Here is a 19,071-nt window from a genome sequence, read left to right as displayed (position 1 = left end):
ATGAAAAAGAAAAACTAATAAGAATACAATATTAACATCTCCAACAATATGGATCAACCTAGAGGATATTATGCTAAGTGAAGTAAGTCAGTCATGGATAAATACCATATGATTTCACTTATATATGGAATGTGAAAAAGACAAATGAATAAATAAATGAATAAATAACTAAAAAAAAAAAAAGAAGTTGAACAGAAAGTAATCTAATGGTTGCCAGAGCAGTGGGGGGCTGGGGGTTAGGGAAAATAGATGAAGGGGATTAAGAGATACAAACTTACAGTTATAAAATATGCCATGGGGGTGAAAACTACAGCATATGAAATACAGTCGATGATATAATTTTATATGGTGACTACACTTATTGTGGTCAGCATTTTGTAACATGCAATTGTCAAATCACTATGTTGTATACCTAAAATATATTTTATGTCCACTTCAATTAAAAATAGAAATTCAACCCAAAACAGTATTATAAATAATTCTACAACAACAAATTACATAACCTAGATGACAGAGACAAATGCCAGGAATATAGAACTACCAAAACTGAACCAAGTGCAGAAAGTCAGAACAGACCTGTAACACAAAATGAAATCTGTTTTCAGAAACCTCCCGATAAGTAAAAACCCAATAGATGATAACTTCATCAGTAAATTCTACCAAAGTTTTAAAGATTGGTCATCAATCTTTCTTAAACTTTTCCAAAAAAAAAAAAAAAAAAATATATATATATATATATATATATATATATATATATATATATTACATATATATACACATATATATTACATATATATTCTCATATATATATATATAGAAGCAAGCACTTCCTAACTAGTTCTATATGACCAGTATTACCCTGAGACCGATAACAAAGACAATAGAAGCAAAAAGAGTTACAGAGCAGTAGTAACCTTTAGGACTATACATACTTAAGAAAAAAAAAATTCTACCAAACCTAATCTAGTTGAATATTAAAAGTTTTGTACAGCATGACCAAGTATGATTTATTCCAGGAGTTTCAGAGTTATTAAAAATTAAAAAAAAAAAAATCAGGGCCACCCAGGTTGCTCATTTGGTTAAGCATTCAACTTCAGCTTATGTCATGATCTCATGGTTCATAGTTTCAAGCCCTGCATTGGGCTCTGTGCTGACAGCTCTGGAGCCTGAAGCCTGTTTCAGATTCTGTGTCTCTCTCCCTCTCTCTGTCCCTACCCTGCCAGTATTCTCTCTCAAAAATAAGTAAATGTTAAATTAATAACAACCAAAGCAACAACAATAAAAAGTAATCAGTATAATACACCCAATTGACAGAATGAAGAGGGAAGAGCTAATCTTATTTGTTCATGAAGAAAAATAGGCAAAATCCAATACCCATTTATATTAAAAAAGATTCAACAAACTGGAAGTTAGAAGATAACCTCCTCAACTTGATATAGGACACTTTTGAGAAATGCCAGCTATGATCATACCCAATGTTGAAAGACATCTTTCCCCCTAAGGAATATGAAAAGATAACATCTTTTCCTTCTTCTATTCAACATTGTAGATGTTCTAGCCAGAATATTCATCAAGAAAAATAAAAGACAAGAGAATTTGAAAGGAAGACATGAAACTGTCACTATTAAAAATCCTAGACAATTTAAAATAAACTGTTAGGATAAATGAGTTCCCCACAGTTGCAGGATCCATGATCAACATGTGGGGTTTTTATACACTAACAGTGAACAATCTGAAAGGAAATTAATAAAACAATTCCATTTATAATAGGGTAAAAAAGAATAAGATACTTTAGAATAAATTTTACCCAAAAAAACCCCACAAAACTAAACGAAACAAACACCTAAAATATAAAACATTGCTGAAACAAGGTAAGGAAGACCTAAATAAATGGGAAAGCACCCTGTGCTTTTAAAATGGCATTTTTACCATTATTTTTGGTAAAGGGTATTATTACCAGTATTTTTAATATGGTATAATACTCCCCAAAGCAATCTCCAGATTCAATGCGATGCCTATTAAAATTTATAGTTCTTTTTGGAAAAATAGCAAGTTGATTGTAAAACTCAGAATTGCAAGAGGTCCTAAACAGCCCAAACAATTGAAAGAGAGGAGCAAACTTGGAAGATCCTCCTGTCCCAATTTTAAAACTTTCTATAATGCCACAGCAATGGAAACACTGGTATTGACAACTACAAGTTTCCAACCATTAGGCAATGGCAGAATGATAAACATATAGATTGTGGGGAGTAAGTTTAGGAATTCCCTGAGCTTGCACCAATGGGTCAACAAGGCTTAGGATGAAAGTGTCCAGAACAGGTAAACAGGGTGATAGACTGCCAAAGCAGGGTTAAATTGCCCAGAGCTAATTACCAAAAGAAAGGTGCCTTGTTGACCCTGAGGTAGCATGCTCTATTGGTCTTATCCCCTAGGCAAGTTAAGATAAACAGATGGTTCTGGTGCCTGCCTTAGACAGCCATCTGCTCAGTGCCAGGATTTTGTTTTATATTGACCCAAACCCCTAACACTGCATATCTTTGAAACCCCCTTTTTCTCATATACTTGACTTAATGATCATTGTTTCATTATCTCTTTCTGCACACCTAATCACATTTGTAATCCTTGTGATCCTAATAAATACGGAGCAAGGACCCTTACTTGTGGCTTGTCTCCTCCCAAACATTAGCCTCTCTCGTATTTAATTCTGTGTCTGCTCTCTTGCTGGACAAGAAAGAACTCCAGACCCGAAGTCTGCAACAATAGATTAATGCAAAAGAATTGAGAGCTCAAAAATATACCTGTATTCCTTGTTCTTTTAATTTTTGACAAAGGTGCCAGGACTATTCAATAAGAGTGGTCTCTTCAGCAAATGATATTGAGACAACTGGATTCCCACATACAGAAGAATAAAAACTCTTACAAGTAAAACTTAAATCTCTTATAAGTAAACATAGGTGTAAGTCTTCATGACTTTGGATTTAGCAATGGTTTCTTAGATAAGAAACCAAAAACACAAGTGAACCAAGAAAATAAACTGGACTTCATCAAAATTAAAAATCTTTGTGCAAATAACATTATCCAGAAAATGAAAAGACAATCCACAGAAATGGAGAAAATAGTTGTGAATCAAATCTAATCAAGATCTAATATCTAAAGTGTATAAATAACTTTCATAAATCAACAACAAAAAGTCCCAAGTTAAAAAAAAATGTTACAGGTTAAATTGTGTCCTTCCAAAAAAAGGTATGTTGAAATCCTAACACCAGTACCTCAGAATGTCTTAATTGGAAATAGAGTTGTAGATGTAATGAGTTAAAGTGAAGTCATACTGGAATAGGGTAGTCATTCATTCTAATATCACTGGTGTCCTTTTACAAAGGCTGCCACATGAGGACAAAGAGAGAACCCCGTGATGAAGGAGGAGGATTGGAATGATGCATCTCTATGCTGTGAATGTCAAAGAGCACTATCCAATGACCAGAATTTAGGAAGGGACAAGGCAAGATTCCCCTGAAGATTTCAGAGGGAAATGGCCCTGCCTACATCTTGATTTTGGACTTCTAACCCTTGGAACATGAGTCCATGAACTTCTAATTTATGTTACCTAGTTTGTGGTGTTTTATTACATGAGCCCTAGAAAATTGATACAGTGGGCAAAGGACCTGAGTAAACATTAGGGCTAAGATATACGAATGGCCAACACACACAGGAAAAGATGCTTATTGCCTGTAGTTCCTAGGAGAGACCACTCAAAATCACAGTGAAACACTACTTCACATCCACCAAATGGCCATCATTTAAAAAGAAAAAATACATGTCCTCAAGGATGGGGAAAAATGGGAACCCTAATACATTGCTGATGAGAATGTCAACTAAATAAACTGCTTTGGGAAAAGTTTAATAGTTTCTCAATGAATTAAACACAATTGTCACACAACCCAGCAATTTCACTCCTGGATATATAACCCCCTCCCCGCCAAAACTGAAAACAAAAGTTCAAACAAAAATGTGTACATGAATGTGTATAGCAGCACTATTTATAACTGTCAACATATGGAACAACTCAAATAGTCATAGAGTGATAAATGGATAAGCAAAATGGGTATATCCATACAATGAAACATTGTCTAGCCATAAAAAGAATGAATTATTGATACATGTTACATGTATGAACGCTGAAACATGCTAAGTGACAGAAACCAGACACAAAATGTCACATATTATAATGTAGCAGGATTCTCTCCAGAGAGATGGGACATCAAGGCTCTTCTTTCCAGGAAGCAGCTTTATTTGTGCCGGCACAGGCTCAGTGGGCTAAGACCCCAAAAACGCTGAGCCCCAAGCACAGCGGGGTGTAGACTTTTATGCAATTTCTACTTCTTTGTCTCCCATACATGGTGACACATATAGTCTGATTGGATACAGTCCAAGTTACGGAGTAATGTCAGAGCTATGCATACATGTATGGGAGTTGATTGGGGCACGTTGCCTTTCTTTGTTCTATGGAGTCTTCCACCATATCACTTAGGGAGGGGCTCTACCACATTAAGATTACATTTATATGAAATGCCCATTATAGGAAAATCTAGAGACAGAAAGAAGATTAGTGGCTGCCAATGGCCAGAGGAAGGAGGAAGTTGTGGGGTGACTATGTCATGGGTTCAGGGTTTCCTTCTGAGGTGACAAAAGTTCTATATGTATATAAATGTCTATACATGCACACACACAAACACGCACACATAAATAAACACAACACCCACATTGGTGAAAGGCAACATTTAATCCTTTTAAAGAAGGATTTTAAAGAAGGGAGTCATTACCTCTGAATGTGTCTCTCCCCATTGTATTGTGCCTCTGTGTAGGAGAAAAGAGGTTGACTGGTAAGGAAAGCAAGAGAAAATGAGCAAAAACCAAGATAAACCAATGCAGAAAAAAGAAATCCAATTAAATGACTGGGGGGGGGGGGGGGGGATGAAATTAATCAATGGTTTTTCAATCCTTAAGTTTTACTGAATGAGTTTTAGGTACAGAAAAGATGTGCTTATGTAATTCAATGCTTTTCAAATGCATAGCAGTTTCCATGTGGTAAAGCACTTTTAGCTTATCACTATGCAAAGGACAGTAGCCTTGAAGAATATCTTAACTGGTGATTGCTTTTCTATCAGCAGCTTTTCAGTCAATTATGAAACAAGATTCACCCTATTTTAATTTTTTTTTTTTTTTTTAATTTCTGGTGCTTCATTTTCACCTAGGATCACTTTTTTTTTTTTTTTCTGTGACCCTCAGGAAAGTCTGTATTTTCAGATTTATTTATTAAAGGACAAATATTCTTAACATGTAAACACATGGCCTACCATTCCTTTGGTAGCATTATACCTAAGGAACACTCGTTTTTGAAACATTTTCAATACTTGACATGTGAATATGGTGTTTTTCAAGTCTAGTCCTATTATATCTCAAAATTAAGGTCTTTGATTCATTTATCATGTACAGTTATTCCTATTTGTAAGTTTCAACACAGCTTTTCAGACTTCTTGGTATTACCATGCTTTAGTGTTTAAGAAATATTAAAGTTTAGAATTATGGTGTTAGATCAATTCTTAGATCTCATAAGTTTTTAACATTTGGACATTTTTGCCTTATCCTTATTACCTATAATTGGCAGTGAGCTATATTATCTTTTAATTATTACTTCACAAATGGTTTCACATTCTACCATTGCAAATTACTGAAGATTTTAAAGTCTTTTTTTGGATATTGTATAGTTGGCCCTTGAACAACAGGAGGGTTGGAATGCCAACTGTAACACAGTTGAAAATCTGCATATAACTTTGGCTCCCCCCCTCCCCAGATTAACCACTTATAGCCTACTGTTGACCTGAAGCCTTACTGGTATCCATTAACATATATTGAGTATTTATGTATTAAGTACTGTGTTCTTACAATAAAGCTGAGGGGGGGGGGGAGTTAAAATCCTAAGAGAAAATACATTTGCAGGACTGTATTTATTGAAAAAAATTCACACATTAGTGGACCCGTGTAAACCCATGTTTCAAGGATCAATTGTAATCATTTTAACTGACGTGTTCCAAAGAGTCTATAAATCTCTGTAGGACAATACCTTTTACTATTATGTGAAAAAGGCAGAGGAACAAGGTGAAAAAAACATGAGGCTGAAGGGTAACACTGTTGTATTTTTATGGTCATTAAAAAAATCTAACTTCTGAGCATTGCCATGTCTACCTTTAAAATAAAGTAGTGACACTATACCTACTGCGGGCAGGTTGTGAAATCTAGAAAATGTGTTTTATTCATTTCTTTGTTTATGTTTCAAAGTTTTTCTAGTTAGAGACATTGAAGAGTAGAAGGCACAAAATGAGAATTTTTCCTGCCCTTACAAACTGGAATTGGAAGAGTCAACTGCTGTTTAACATCTCTAACTTCCAGTTGTATAAAAAAAATTAACAGTTCAGAGAATGTATACAGACACCCCAGCAAATTCAAGGAATCTTGATTACCTTCACCCCCTTTTGGGGGTCAGTGGTGTTATAAAGCTGTTCCCAAAGATGAAGAAAAAAGGTATAACTTGCCTCTGAGAGTTTTCCTCTAGTTTACAATTCCTTTACCTCAGTCATAAGTGCCCATAAAGGGAGATTTAATTTTATCAGATCTTGGTGCCAGTGCACAGAAGTTTGGGGGTAGAAGACAGACATCTTTATGTATTCTGCTTTAAATATAAACTTGAAAATATAATTCAATTTTGCACTCTGTTACATGTTATGGGATCAAAGAGGAAAGACATAGTCGCAGATCTCCAACAAATATAATGTATATAAAATAGTACATTTTTTTTAAAGTTTATTCATTTTTGAGAGAGGGAGACAGAGAGTGAGGGGGGGAGGGTTAGAGAGAGAGAGGGAGACACAGAATCCAAAGCAGGTTCTAGGCTCTGAGCTGTCAGCACAGAGGCCGACGTGGGGCTCGAACTCACAAACCGCAAGATCATGACCTGAGCCGAGGTCGGACGCTCAACAGACTGAACCACCAGGAACCCCTAAAATAGTACATTTTTATATGGCATCTTTACTTATTCAAAGTTTTGCACATTAATTAGCTCATTTGATCCTTACAGTTTCACATAGTTAATAAGCCAAGTGTAACTTTATTTCATAGATGTCTAAGGCACAGAGAAAAAACACTCAAAAACTGAACTGTGATGCCTATTCACTATTCCTGATTCATCCTCTTTTCTTCTCCTTGAAATTCCCTTTTAAAATACCACATACATATACATAAACACATGAAACGTATAAATTCCTAAGAGTGTTTAATAATCAAGGCTATTCATATACAGTTGTGTCAGTTTCTTGGAGGAATTAGCATAAATTGAGGGTAGGTGGATCAGATACAAAATGATCAAAGAATCTATGCCTAGATCTTTGAGATGAAAAGAGAATTGGAGAACATCTTCATTTCCCTCTTCTTGCCTCCACCAACCTCAATGTGCCCCTCACATCACAGATTCTGAGCCCCTATTGTCAGGCAGAAAAACTGGCTAACACCACCTCAGCTGTCAACTAATGAGTTGGCTTTTCAAGGACCAAACCTGCTTCTTCCACCTGACTTTCCTAAGGACTGGGTTTACTACATTCATTCTGGAAACTATAATCAGTATGAAGGTAACAATAAAAAGTGAGAAAGAGAAAGTGTTAAAAGTAACAGATACCATTTTTCCAATAATTATGTGTTTGTAGGGTCCTGGAAACAATAGACAAAAAGGCAAGCAAACATCTTTGGGCTTTGGTATTAGGTGTTTTCTGCTAATCGGCATCCACTATGCCAGGGGACTAAAATTCAAGCTTGACTCAAAAAAAGGAAACTATTAACAAAGATTTGTATAAATTCTAGCGTCTTACTTCTTTTTAACTTTTTAAAAAAATGTTTATTTTTGAGAGAGAGAGAGACAGACAGAGACAGAGCCTAAGCGAGGGAGGAGCAGAGAAAGAGGGAGACACAGAATCCGAAGCAGGCTCCAGGCTCTGAGCTGTCAGCACAGGGCCCTATGCGGGGCTCAAACGCACAATCTATGAGATCATGACCTGAGCCAAAGTCGGATGCTCAACCAACTGAGCCACCCAGGCACCCCCGGCATCTTTCTTCTTTTATCCTGCTGCCAACATTTATCATCACTTGCTGAATACAATATAAAGGGTGCCTTATGCCATTAATTTAAAATCATTATTTACCTAGATTTTATACCAAAAAAGGGAAGTGTACATCTCTGAATATACTTCTCCCAAAATGGATTTTTTCCTCATAGAAAGACAATAACTGGTCACACACACACACACACACACACACACACACACACACACACACGTGGTTTTCACATAATCAGATTATCTGGAAGTGAAGGTTCCAGCAATAAACTCTTTATGCAAGACATTTTGCCTTGAATTATTAGATATACAACAATGAATACAGAATGAAGCATTTAGAAGTTTTCTGCCTCTGAATTTACATTAATTCTATTTGAATATTAAACCCCAGATGTTCTTTAGTTCACTTTAATATCATTTTGTTATGAGCTTAACTTTAGTAATACTTCATTAGGGCTGGAGTTGGGATATTCTGTTTCACTTATGTTCATATACATCCTGGACAAGTGCTAGGAATAGTCTGTCCTTAGCATTATCTTTTTTCACATTACTTTCAGCCACAGAGTAATGGTACAAGGTTTTAGATTATCCAGAAACAAGTATTGTTATCAGTGGGATCAAGGGAAAAGCCCATGTATCTCCAGCATGAGGCACCAGGACCTTGGGTAAAGGCTTTGTGGTTGGGGCATGATGACAATAGAGACAAGCTGGGTAGCAATCCTAAAGAAACTTTGGAATTAGAAGATGTACTGTCAACAAAGACCCTGATTTCTATTACTTAATGGGTAATTTATTAGTTTTTACTAATAAAGAGAAGAAATATCATGGAGCCTATGAATACCTTGTGTCACACACATAAAAGTATCATACCAAATTTACAAAGAAAAACCAGATATTAAATAGCATATTTTTAAGAAAGTGAGAAAACAATGGGAACTTTGGGAGTAGTTTGCCTAAGGTGTTATTATTGACCTTTAGATAGGCAATAACAAACACATACAACTATCATCTATTTTTAAAGATATTTAGAGACTCACCTTTACATTTAAAAGATGTAACAAAAGCCACACATATAAAAGCATGTTGTAATATATAAACAAAATATTTCATTCTCTAAGCCATTTTTTTACTCTTGTTCTCAAAAGCAAAGAATAAATCATTTCTTTCTAATTTTAAATTCCCTTCTAATCTTTTCTTCTCCACGTGAAATAATTTGTTTTCTTTTGTCAAGTTTGCTTTTCAGCTTTTTAAAATAATTAGAATGCTCTTTCTGTTGTCTACTCTCCCTATTTATATCTGATCTGAATCCAAGTATTTATTGAGCACCAACATTGCTTTGAAACTCATGATCTTTATGGTCTAAAAGTTTATCTGAGGTGTTGAGAGGGTATCTTTCTGGCTAGGTTTCAAAAGAAAAAAGTACCTTTAGTTTCCGTGTCTTTCTGTCAGTCTTGGACTTTTGTCACTCTTCCAATGCCAACAGGTATAAGGCACTCAGTCTGGAATCTCAGCACCCACCTAGAAGGATTTTGAGACAGAGAGATCAGAGTTATCAAGAATAGAAGAGGTGGTGCGGATTCTTTAACAGGGAACCCATTCTTTCAGTGACATATTGGTGGATCTTCTAGAATATAAGAGTGCTAATTAAAGTCCTCACAATGTTTTTGGAGATTATTCTATGACACTGGTGAGGCCCATGACATACTCAAGAAATTTGTTCACAGGTGTGAACAATTGCCCCAAATTTCAATTGATTGATCACTGATTTATTTCATTGAATTGTGACGCTACACTGCCCAATAGGCTCATTAGTTAAGCGAAAAGCAAAAATGAGAAAATTAAAGCTGCTTTGTGTTTTCAGTAAATGGAGACATCAAAATAAACTATGCCTAGAGCAATGTAAAATAAGATGAAGAGGGACATGATCAAGATAGGAGAAAAGATTAAAAAGAGATGGGAGTGCTGAGACAGAACAGAAAAAAAAATCAAAGCAAAATGGAATTATTAATTGAATCAAAAAGATCAATGAATAGAAGCAATCTGTAGGGAATGAAATCAGTGTGGTAGAGAGAAACTTGAGAATATCTAAGAAATCCCAGCAGGGATGAAGATATTAGAACACTGAGAAAAGACATAAAAGATGCAAATTTTTAGTCAAAAAATAATGGACATCCTTCAAGGGAAACAAGATAAAAAATAAACTACTGGGAATACATCAAAATAAAAAGTTTCTGCACAGCAAAGGAAATGATCAAGAAAACTAAAAGGCAGCCTATGGAATGGGAGAAGATATTTGCAAATGACATTATCTAGTAAAGGGTTAGTACACAAAATATATAAAGAACTTATAAAACCCAAAAAACAAACAACCCAATTAAAAAATGGGCAGAAGCCATGAACATGTATTTTTCCAAAGATGGCATGCAGATAGCCATCAGACATATGAAAACATGCTCAACATCACTCATCATCAGGCAAATGCAAATCAAAACTACAATGATATATCACCTCACACCTGTCAGAATGGCTAAAATTAACAACTCAGGAAACAACAGATGTTGATGAGGATGCAGAGAAAGGGAAACCCTTTTGCACTGTTGGGGAGAATGCGAACTGGTGCAGCTGCTCTGGAAAACAGTATGGAGGTTCCTCAAACAGTTAAACATTGCACTACTTAATGATCCAGCAATTGCACTACTAGGTATTTACCCAAATAATACAAAAATGCTAATGCAAAGGGATATATGCACCTTGATTTAATAATTTTTTTAAACGTTTATTTAATACTGAGAGACAGAGAGACACAGAACATGAGCAGGGGTCGGGTAGAGAGAGAGGGAGACACAGAATCGGAAGCAGGCTCCAGGCTCTGAGCTGTCAGCACAGAGCCCAACGCAGGGCTCTGACTCACAAACTCCGAGATCATGACCTGAGCCGAAGTCGGTCACCCAACCAACTGAGCCACCCAGGCGCCCCACATCTTCATGTTTATGGCAACATTATCAACAATAGCCAAATTATGGAAAGATCCCAAATGTCCATGGACATGCAGTGATGAATGGATAAAGTAGTATTATAGATACAGGTGATACAGATGATATAGATGATATACATATAGATATATAATGGATTATATGGATACATGTAAAATATGAACCTCATTTTTAATCCAATTTTTTACAAAAGGTAACTCAACTATTTTTGAAAAAAACATCTAAGTCATCAATTTGTTTGCACACCTGTAAATTTAAAAGTCGACAGAGAAAAATTGCATCCGTTTCTGATTAAAAACTGTCCAAGGATGCAGAAGAGAACTTCCTCAAACTGATAAAGAGCATCTATGGAAACCCTAAGCCAATGCCATCTTTAATGAAAGTGATCTTCCCCCCCCCCCCCCGCCCGTTATATTCAATCTACTAGAGAGAAATCTTACCCAGTAAGTTACACAAGAAAAATACTTAAGTGTCATCCAGATTAGAAAAGATTAAGTACAACCATCTCAACTCACAGATGACATAATTGTCTAGGTAGAAAATCTTATTGTAACTGCCAAAAAAATGTTATTAGAAGTAAAGAGCTTAGCAAGTCTGTAGGGTACAAAACCAATATACCAAAATCAATTGTGCTTCTACATATAAGCACTGGGGAAAAAATTAGAAAGTGAGGCAAAAAGGCCTTTTACCAAACATTTCAAAAAATCTGAAATATTTAATAAATCTGATGAAAGAAATCTAAGACTTGTACAGTGCGGTCTAGAAGACATTGCAGAGATAAATTCAATAAAATCTAAATCCCAAGAGATACGTTATGTTCACGGATGGAAAAGTCACTATCATGAAGAATTTACTTCTCCTAGATATATCTATACGTCCATGAAATCTAAATCTAAATCCCAGGAGGCCAGGTGGTTTTTCTTGGTTTTGTTTTGTTGTTATTGTTTTGCGGTATAAACTGACAAGCTGATTTTCAAGTTGATAGAGAAATGCAAAGGATCAGGGCGTCTGGATGGCTCAGTCAGTTAAGCCTGTGACGCTTGATTTCGGCTGACGTCATGACCTCACAGTTTGGGAGCTTGAGTCCCACTGTCAGGTTCCAGTGTGGAACCTGCTTGGGATTCTCTCTCTCCCTTTCTGCTCTTCCTCCCCCCGCCCCCCAAAAAATAAATAAACATTAAAAAAAAAAAAGAAATGCAAAGGGCCTAAAATAGCCAAAATATCTTTAATAAAAAAAGGGATTATATTAATTCCAAAACTTAATATAAAATAACAGTGATCAAAACACATTTGCACTGCATCAACAGAACAGAATAGAGCCCATACTTAGGGCCAAAGATATGGATAACTGATTTTTGACAGAAGTCAAAAACAACAAAAGTGCCAAAGCAGTGCAACAGAGAAACGACAGTTTCAGCAGGTGTTGCTGGAACAATTGGATGTCCATATGCATAAAAATATATTTTTATCTCTCAGACTCAAAGTTAAGTCAAAATGGATCCCAGGCTTATATTTAAAACCTAAAATATATGGAGAAAAATGTTTGTAATTGTAAGTATCATGAGTTTGTATCTCATGTTTGTTTGTATCTCATCTAAACAACTTTGTAGATATTATACTAGACGTGTTTTTTTTTTCTTTTCATGTTTATTTATTTATTCTGAGAGAGAGACGGAGCATCAGTAGGGGAGGGGCAGAGAGAGAGAGAGAGAGAAGCAGAGACAGAGAATCCCAAGCAGGCTCCACGCACTAGTACAGAGCCAGATGTGGGGTTCAAATTCACCAACCATGAGATCATGACCTTAGCCACAATGAAGAGTCGGATGCTTAACCAACTGAGCCACCCAGGCACCCCTACATGTGTGGTTTCTAAGAATCCTAAGTGATAAATTAGACTTCATTGAAAATAAAAAAACTATCTGTTCTTCAAAGGATATTGTTAAGAGAAAAGACAAGCCATAGACCAGGAGAAAATCTTTACAAATCATCTGGTAAAGTATCTAGAGTACCTCAAGAACTCATAATTACAACCTAATTAAAAATGTTAAAGACGTGAAGAGACACTTCACGAAAGAAGATTTATTATTAACAAATAAGCACATGAGAAAATGCTTGGCATCATTAATCATTAGGAAATACAAATTAAACCACAGTGAGATAGGACCACGTATCCATTATAATGGCTAAAATTAGTAAGACTAAGTATACAACACACTGGTAAAAGGTGAAAAATGCATAGTATCGAGAACTCCATTTCTTTAATAGGATAGTGGGTTGACTACTTAATTATGTAAAGGTTAAAGGAAGAGAATATTAAAAATAGCTATAGCCACTGTGATTTTTTATTTTTTCTAGAGAGTGCAAGCAGGGGAGGGGGGTAGAGGGAAAGAATCTTAGGCAGGCTCCACGCTCAGTGCAGAGCACAAAGCAGGGCTGATCCCACAGTCCTAGGATCATGATTTGAACCAAAATCAAGAGTCGGATGCTCAACTGACTGAGCCATCCAGGTACCCCTATAGCTACTATAATTTTTTTTTTAAGTTTATTTATTTGAGAGTGAGAGAAAGAGAGAGAGAGAGAGAGAGAGAGAGAGAGAGAGCACGTGCATGCATGTGAGCAGGGGAGGGGCAGAGGGAGAGAGAATCCCAATCAGGTTCCACAACGATCAGTGTGGAGCCTGACACAGGGCTCGAACTCATGAACTGTGTGATCATAACCTGAGCTGAAATCAAGAGTTCAACCTTAACTTACTGAGCCACCCAGGTGTCCCAATTGGGACATCAAAAATGTCAAAGGTAAGTGTAAAACAGAGGAGCATTTACAGATGAAAGAAGGTAAGTTACTATCAGCCTATTTTGTCTACGAGATGTTTAGGTAAGCTTCAAGCAAAAGTATACAATCACGAAACCCAGAAGGAGAAATAGAGCATACCACTATGGAAAACCACCAGTTTACAGAAGGTATGCAGAAATAAAAGGAGAAACAATAGAAATACAAAACAACCCGAAAACAATCAATAAGATTGCAGAAGTCCTTACATATCAATACTTATTCTAAATGTAAATGGATTTAAATCACGAATCAAAAAGCCCAAGTGGCTGGATGAATTAAAAAAGACAAGACCCAAGTTTATGCCACCCATAAGAAATTTATTTCAGTTCTACAGACATACAGGACAAAAGTGAAATGATATAACATTCAAGTGGAAACCAAAACAAAGTGGATGTAGCCATACTCAGATCAGAAAAAATAGACTTCAAGTCAAAAATTATAACAAGGGGCAATTTTTGATGTCCCAATTGGGACACTATATAATGATAAAGGGGTCAATATATCAAGAAGATAAATATATATGCACCCAATATTGGAGCACCTAAATATATTAAGCAAATACTAAAAAATCTGACGTGAGAAATAGGCAATAATACAGTAATAGGGGACTTTAGTAACCCACTTTGAACAATCGATAGAAAATCACCAAGGAAACATTGGACTTGACCACCCTTTACACCAAATCGAGCTAACAGACGTAGATAGATCATTGCATCTAACAGCAGCACAATACACATTCTTCTTAAGTACACATGGAACATTCCCCACAATAGATCACATAGTAAAACACAAACAAGTCTTAGCAAATTTTAGATTGAAATAATACCATCTTATCTGACCACAATGGTATGAAAGTAGAAAACAAGAAAGGTGGAAAATCTACAAATATGTGGAAACTCAATAACACACACCTGTAAACAACCAATGGGTCAAAGTAGAAATCAAAAGGGAAATTAAAAAAAAAAAATCACAAACAGATAAAAATGGAAACACAGCATACCAAGTCCTCTGGGACACTGCAAAAACAGTTCTGGAAGTTTATAGTGATAAATGAATATATTAAGAAATTAGAAAGCTCTTAAATAAACAACCTAACTTTACACTTCAAGGAATTAGAAAAAGAACAAAGTAAGCTGGAATTAACAGAAGGAAAAAAATCATGAAGATCAGAGCAGAAATAAATGAAATAAGGCCAGAAAAATAACAGAAAGCACCAATGCAACTAAGAGCCGTTTTTTAAAAAATATATAACATTGGCAAACCTTTAGCCAGACTAACCCAGAAAAAAGTTCAAATAAAATTAAAAATGAAAGAGACGTTGTAACTGATACTACAGCATACATAGGATCATAACCGACTTCTTTGAACATTTATGTATCAACAAATTAGATAACTTGGAAGAAAGGATAAATTCCTAGAAACACAAAATTTACCAATACTGAGTAAGGAAGAAATGGAAGAGGTGAAAAGGCCGACAACAACCAAAGAAAGTGAATCAATTATCAAAAAACTCCCAACACAGAAAATCCTTGGACCAGAGGGTTTCACTGGTGATTTCTATCTAACACCTCCTGCAGAATCAATGCCGGTCTTGGCAACCCTATCCCACAATAACATCAACAAAGAAAATAATGAAAAGGAGGGAACACTGCTGAACTTATTTTATTACCAGGCCAGCATTACCCTGATACCAGGGTAAGACAGAGGACACTAAAAGCACTAAAGCCAACTAAGGACACTAAAAGCAAACTGTAGACCACTATCCCTAATGAATACAGATGCAAGTATACTCAAAAGATTAGCAAACCCAATTCAAGAACACATTAAAAGGATTATATACCATGATCAGTGGGATTTATCTCTGAGATATAAGGTTGGTTCATCATATGAAAATCAATAAATGTGATACACCACATTAATAGGAGGAAAAAGTCACAGGATCACCCCAGTAAATGCAGAAAAACCATTTTGACAAAATACAATATTCTTTCATTAGTAAACACCTTTTACAGATTGGGTATACAAAGAACATACCTCAGCATATAAAAGCCATTTACAACAAACCAAGAGCCCAAATTATAGCTAGTGTTGAAACATTAAAAAATTTCCTCTGAGATCAGGAACAAGCCAAGAATGCACATTCTCACCATTCATATTCATCATGTCCTGGAAGTCCTAGACAGAGCAATCAGGTGCACACGTGCACGCACACACACATAGGCATTCACATCAAAAAGCAACAAGTCAAGTTGACTTTGTTTGTGGACATGATCTTGCATATAGGAAATCCCAAAGACTCAACTAAAAAGCTTTGTAACTAATTAACAATTCAGTATTATTGCAGTATATAAAAATCAACATACAAAAATCAGTTGCATTTTTATATAATAATAAAACATTTGAAAATAAAGAAAACTATCCCATTCACGATAGTATCGACAAAATAAAATACCTAGGAATAAACTTATTAAAGAAGTGAAAGATCCATGCAACAAAAAGTATAAAACTTTGTCGAAAGAAATCAACGAGGACATTAACAAATGGAATGACATCCTGTGTTCATAAATTGGAAAATATTGTTAGAATTTTCATACTACCCAGGGGCATCTGGGTGGCTCAGCTGGTTAAGTTTTGGACTCTAGATTTTGATATCGGGTCATGATATCAAGGGTTCGCGAGAGCCTGCTTCAAGAAATCAGCATGAAGCCTGCTTGGGATTCTGTCTCTCCCTCTCTCTGCCCCTCCACAGCCCTATCAAAATAAATAAATAAACAAAAAAAGTAAAAAAAAAAAAAAAAAAAAAGAATGTTCATACTACCCAAAGCCATTTATAGATGTGATCCAATCTCTATCCAAATTCCATTGGTATTCTTCAAAGAAATAGAAAAACAATTCTAAAATTTGGACTCATGAAAGACTATAAATAATCAAAGCAATCCTGAGAAAGAAAAATAAAGCTGGAGGCATGACATCATCATCATATATATAATATGTATGATTATATCAAATATAAAATATTGGAACCAAAAACATTCAATAAGGAACAAATAGTTGCTTCAACAAATGATGCTGGGAAAACTGGATACACATACACAGAAAAATAAAACCAGACCCCTATCTTATACCACACACAAATTTATCTCAAAATAGAACAAAGACTTAAACATAAGACCAAATCTCCTTAAAGAAAACATAGGGAAGAAGTTCTTCAACATCAGTTTTGGCAATTATTTTTGGATAAGACACCAAGAACATAAAAGAAAGCAAAAATTAGTGAAGTAGACTATTTTAAAGTTAAATGCTTTCGCACACACACACAAAAAAAAAAAACAACCAAAAAAAAAAAAATGAAAAAGCAACCTGAAGAATGGGAGAAAATATTTGCAAACCATATACTGTGTAAGGGGTTAATATCCAAAATACATAAAGAAAAATTCCTACAAACCAACAACAACAAAAACAAAATGTACAATCTGATTAAAAGTGCAGAGGAACTAAGTGAACATTTTTCCAAAGACAACATCCAGTGGTCAAGAGGTCCACGGAAAGATGCTCAACGTCACCGATTATCAGGGAAACCCAATTCAAAACCAGTATGAAATACCATTTCACACCTGTTAGAATGGCCTTCATCAAGAAGATAACAAATTCTGGCAAGGAAGCGGAGTAAAGGGAAACCTTGTTGTATACTTTTAGTAGGAATTAAGTTGATTTCACCTTTAAGGAAAACGATATGGATGTTCTTCAAAAAAATAAAAAATAGAACTACCCTATGATACAGCAATTCCACTTCTGGGTATATACACAAGGAAATCAAATCAAGATCTTCAAGAGACATACTCACTCCTGTGTTCATTGCAGCTTTATTCACAACAGCTAAGATATCCATGTACAGATAAATTGATAAAAATGTGGTGTATATACACAGTGAAATATTATTCAGCCATAAAAATGAAGGAAGTCCTGCACATTCACAACAACATGGATGGATCCTGAGGACATCATGCTAAGTGAGATAAGTCAGACAGAGGAAGACACGTACTACATGATATCACTTATATGTGGAATCTAAAAAAGCCAAATTCCTAAAAAGAGAGTAAACTGTTTGTTAACAGGGGCTGGGTGTGGGGGGTGAGGGAATGTGAGAGCTGTTGTTCAAGGGTGCAAATCTGCAAATAAGTCCTGGAGATCTAATGCATAGTGTAGTAAATATAGACAATATTGTATTACAATGATCAAACTTGTTAGGAAACTAGCTCTCCATTTTCACCACCAGAAAAACAAACAAACAAACAAACAAACAAACAAAAACATAATTATGTGACATGATAGAGATACTACCTATTGCTACAACAGCAGTCCTATTATAACATATAAATACGATCAAATCAACATTGTATACCTTAAATTGTACAGTGTTATATGTCAAATATATTTCAATTAAAAATGCAAAAAAGATTATGAAAGATAAATTACAATTACAGATCTGTTTCAGAATTCTAACGTTTTTGGAATTACATACTGAAAAGTTTAAGAATCTAAAATGATTATAATCAGTGAAAAAACACTCTTTAAGCATGTTCATCTATAGCCAACTATGAAATCAAGTAATCAATTCAAGTGAAATTGAAGATATCAATAAGGAGGAATAAAAGTAAGCATAAATTAGGGAATTACAATAACTGAACAAATAAAGATATCCTTTTGGTGATAAAACAAGAAAAGCAAAAAAAAAAAAAGCAGTAAGCACTGACAAGATCAGATTGTAGGGGGAGGTTATCAAAGTTTTACATAGTAATACAGATATTTTAATAGATATGAATGCAAATTTTGAAGCGTTCAAATGCAAAATAAATAGAGTTCATCTTCAGGGTGGCTTATTAGTGCATGCACGACATAGTGACATGTTACTTTCTTTAAGTAGATGATTTTATTTTTTGTAGAAAAGGCCTTTGATAGGGCAGCACCCATTCTGGATTTTTACAAATTGCTTTCATAATTATTAACTTTCTCCTGAAAATTCATACCACTGATAATTATTTGAAAGTGGGAGTTTGTGCAGAGAATACAAGATAGGATTAAACATC

The 19,071-nt window shown here is 35.2% G+C and overlaps 1 protein-coding gene across 3 annotated transcripts in view; it reads left to right on the top strand.

The window, feature by feature from the left end:
• TUSC3 (tumor suppressor candidate 3) overlaps positions 1 to 3,901 on the top strand; it is a 305,126-nt gene extending 301,225 nt beyond the window's left edge. For all 3 annotated transcript variants that reach the window (XM_058720115.1, XM_058720111.1, XM_058720108.1), the window contains one exon: positions 3,380 to 3,901. In XM_058720115.1, the coding sequence (XP_058576098.1) occupies positions 3,380 to 3,413 (34 nt within the window). In that variant the 3' untranslated portion in view covers positions 3,414 to 3,901. The remainder of the gene's footprint in view (positions 1 to 3,379) is intronic.
• The last annotated feature ends 15,170 nt before the right edge of the window (positions 3,902 to 19,071 follow it).

Source organism: Neofelis nebulosa, chromosome 3 (assembly GCF_028018385.1).
Source record: "Neofelis nebulosa isolate mNeoNeb1 chromosome 3, mNeoNeb1.pri, whole genome shotgun sequence".
Lineage (NCBI taxonomy): Eukaryota > Metazoa > Chordata > Mammalia > Carnivora > Felidae > Neofelis > Neofelis nebulosa.
The sequence above is the reverse complement of the archived record's forward strand: the minus strand, read 5'-3'. Positions and strand labels throughout refer to the sequence as shown.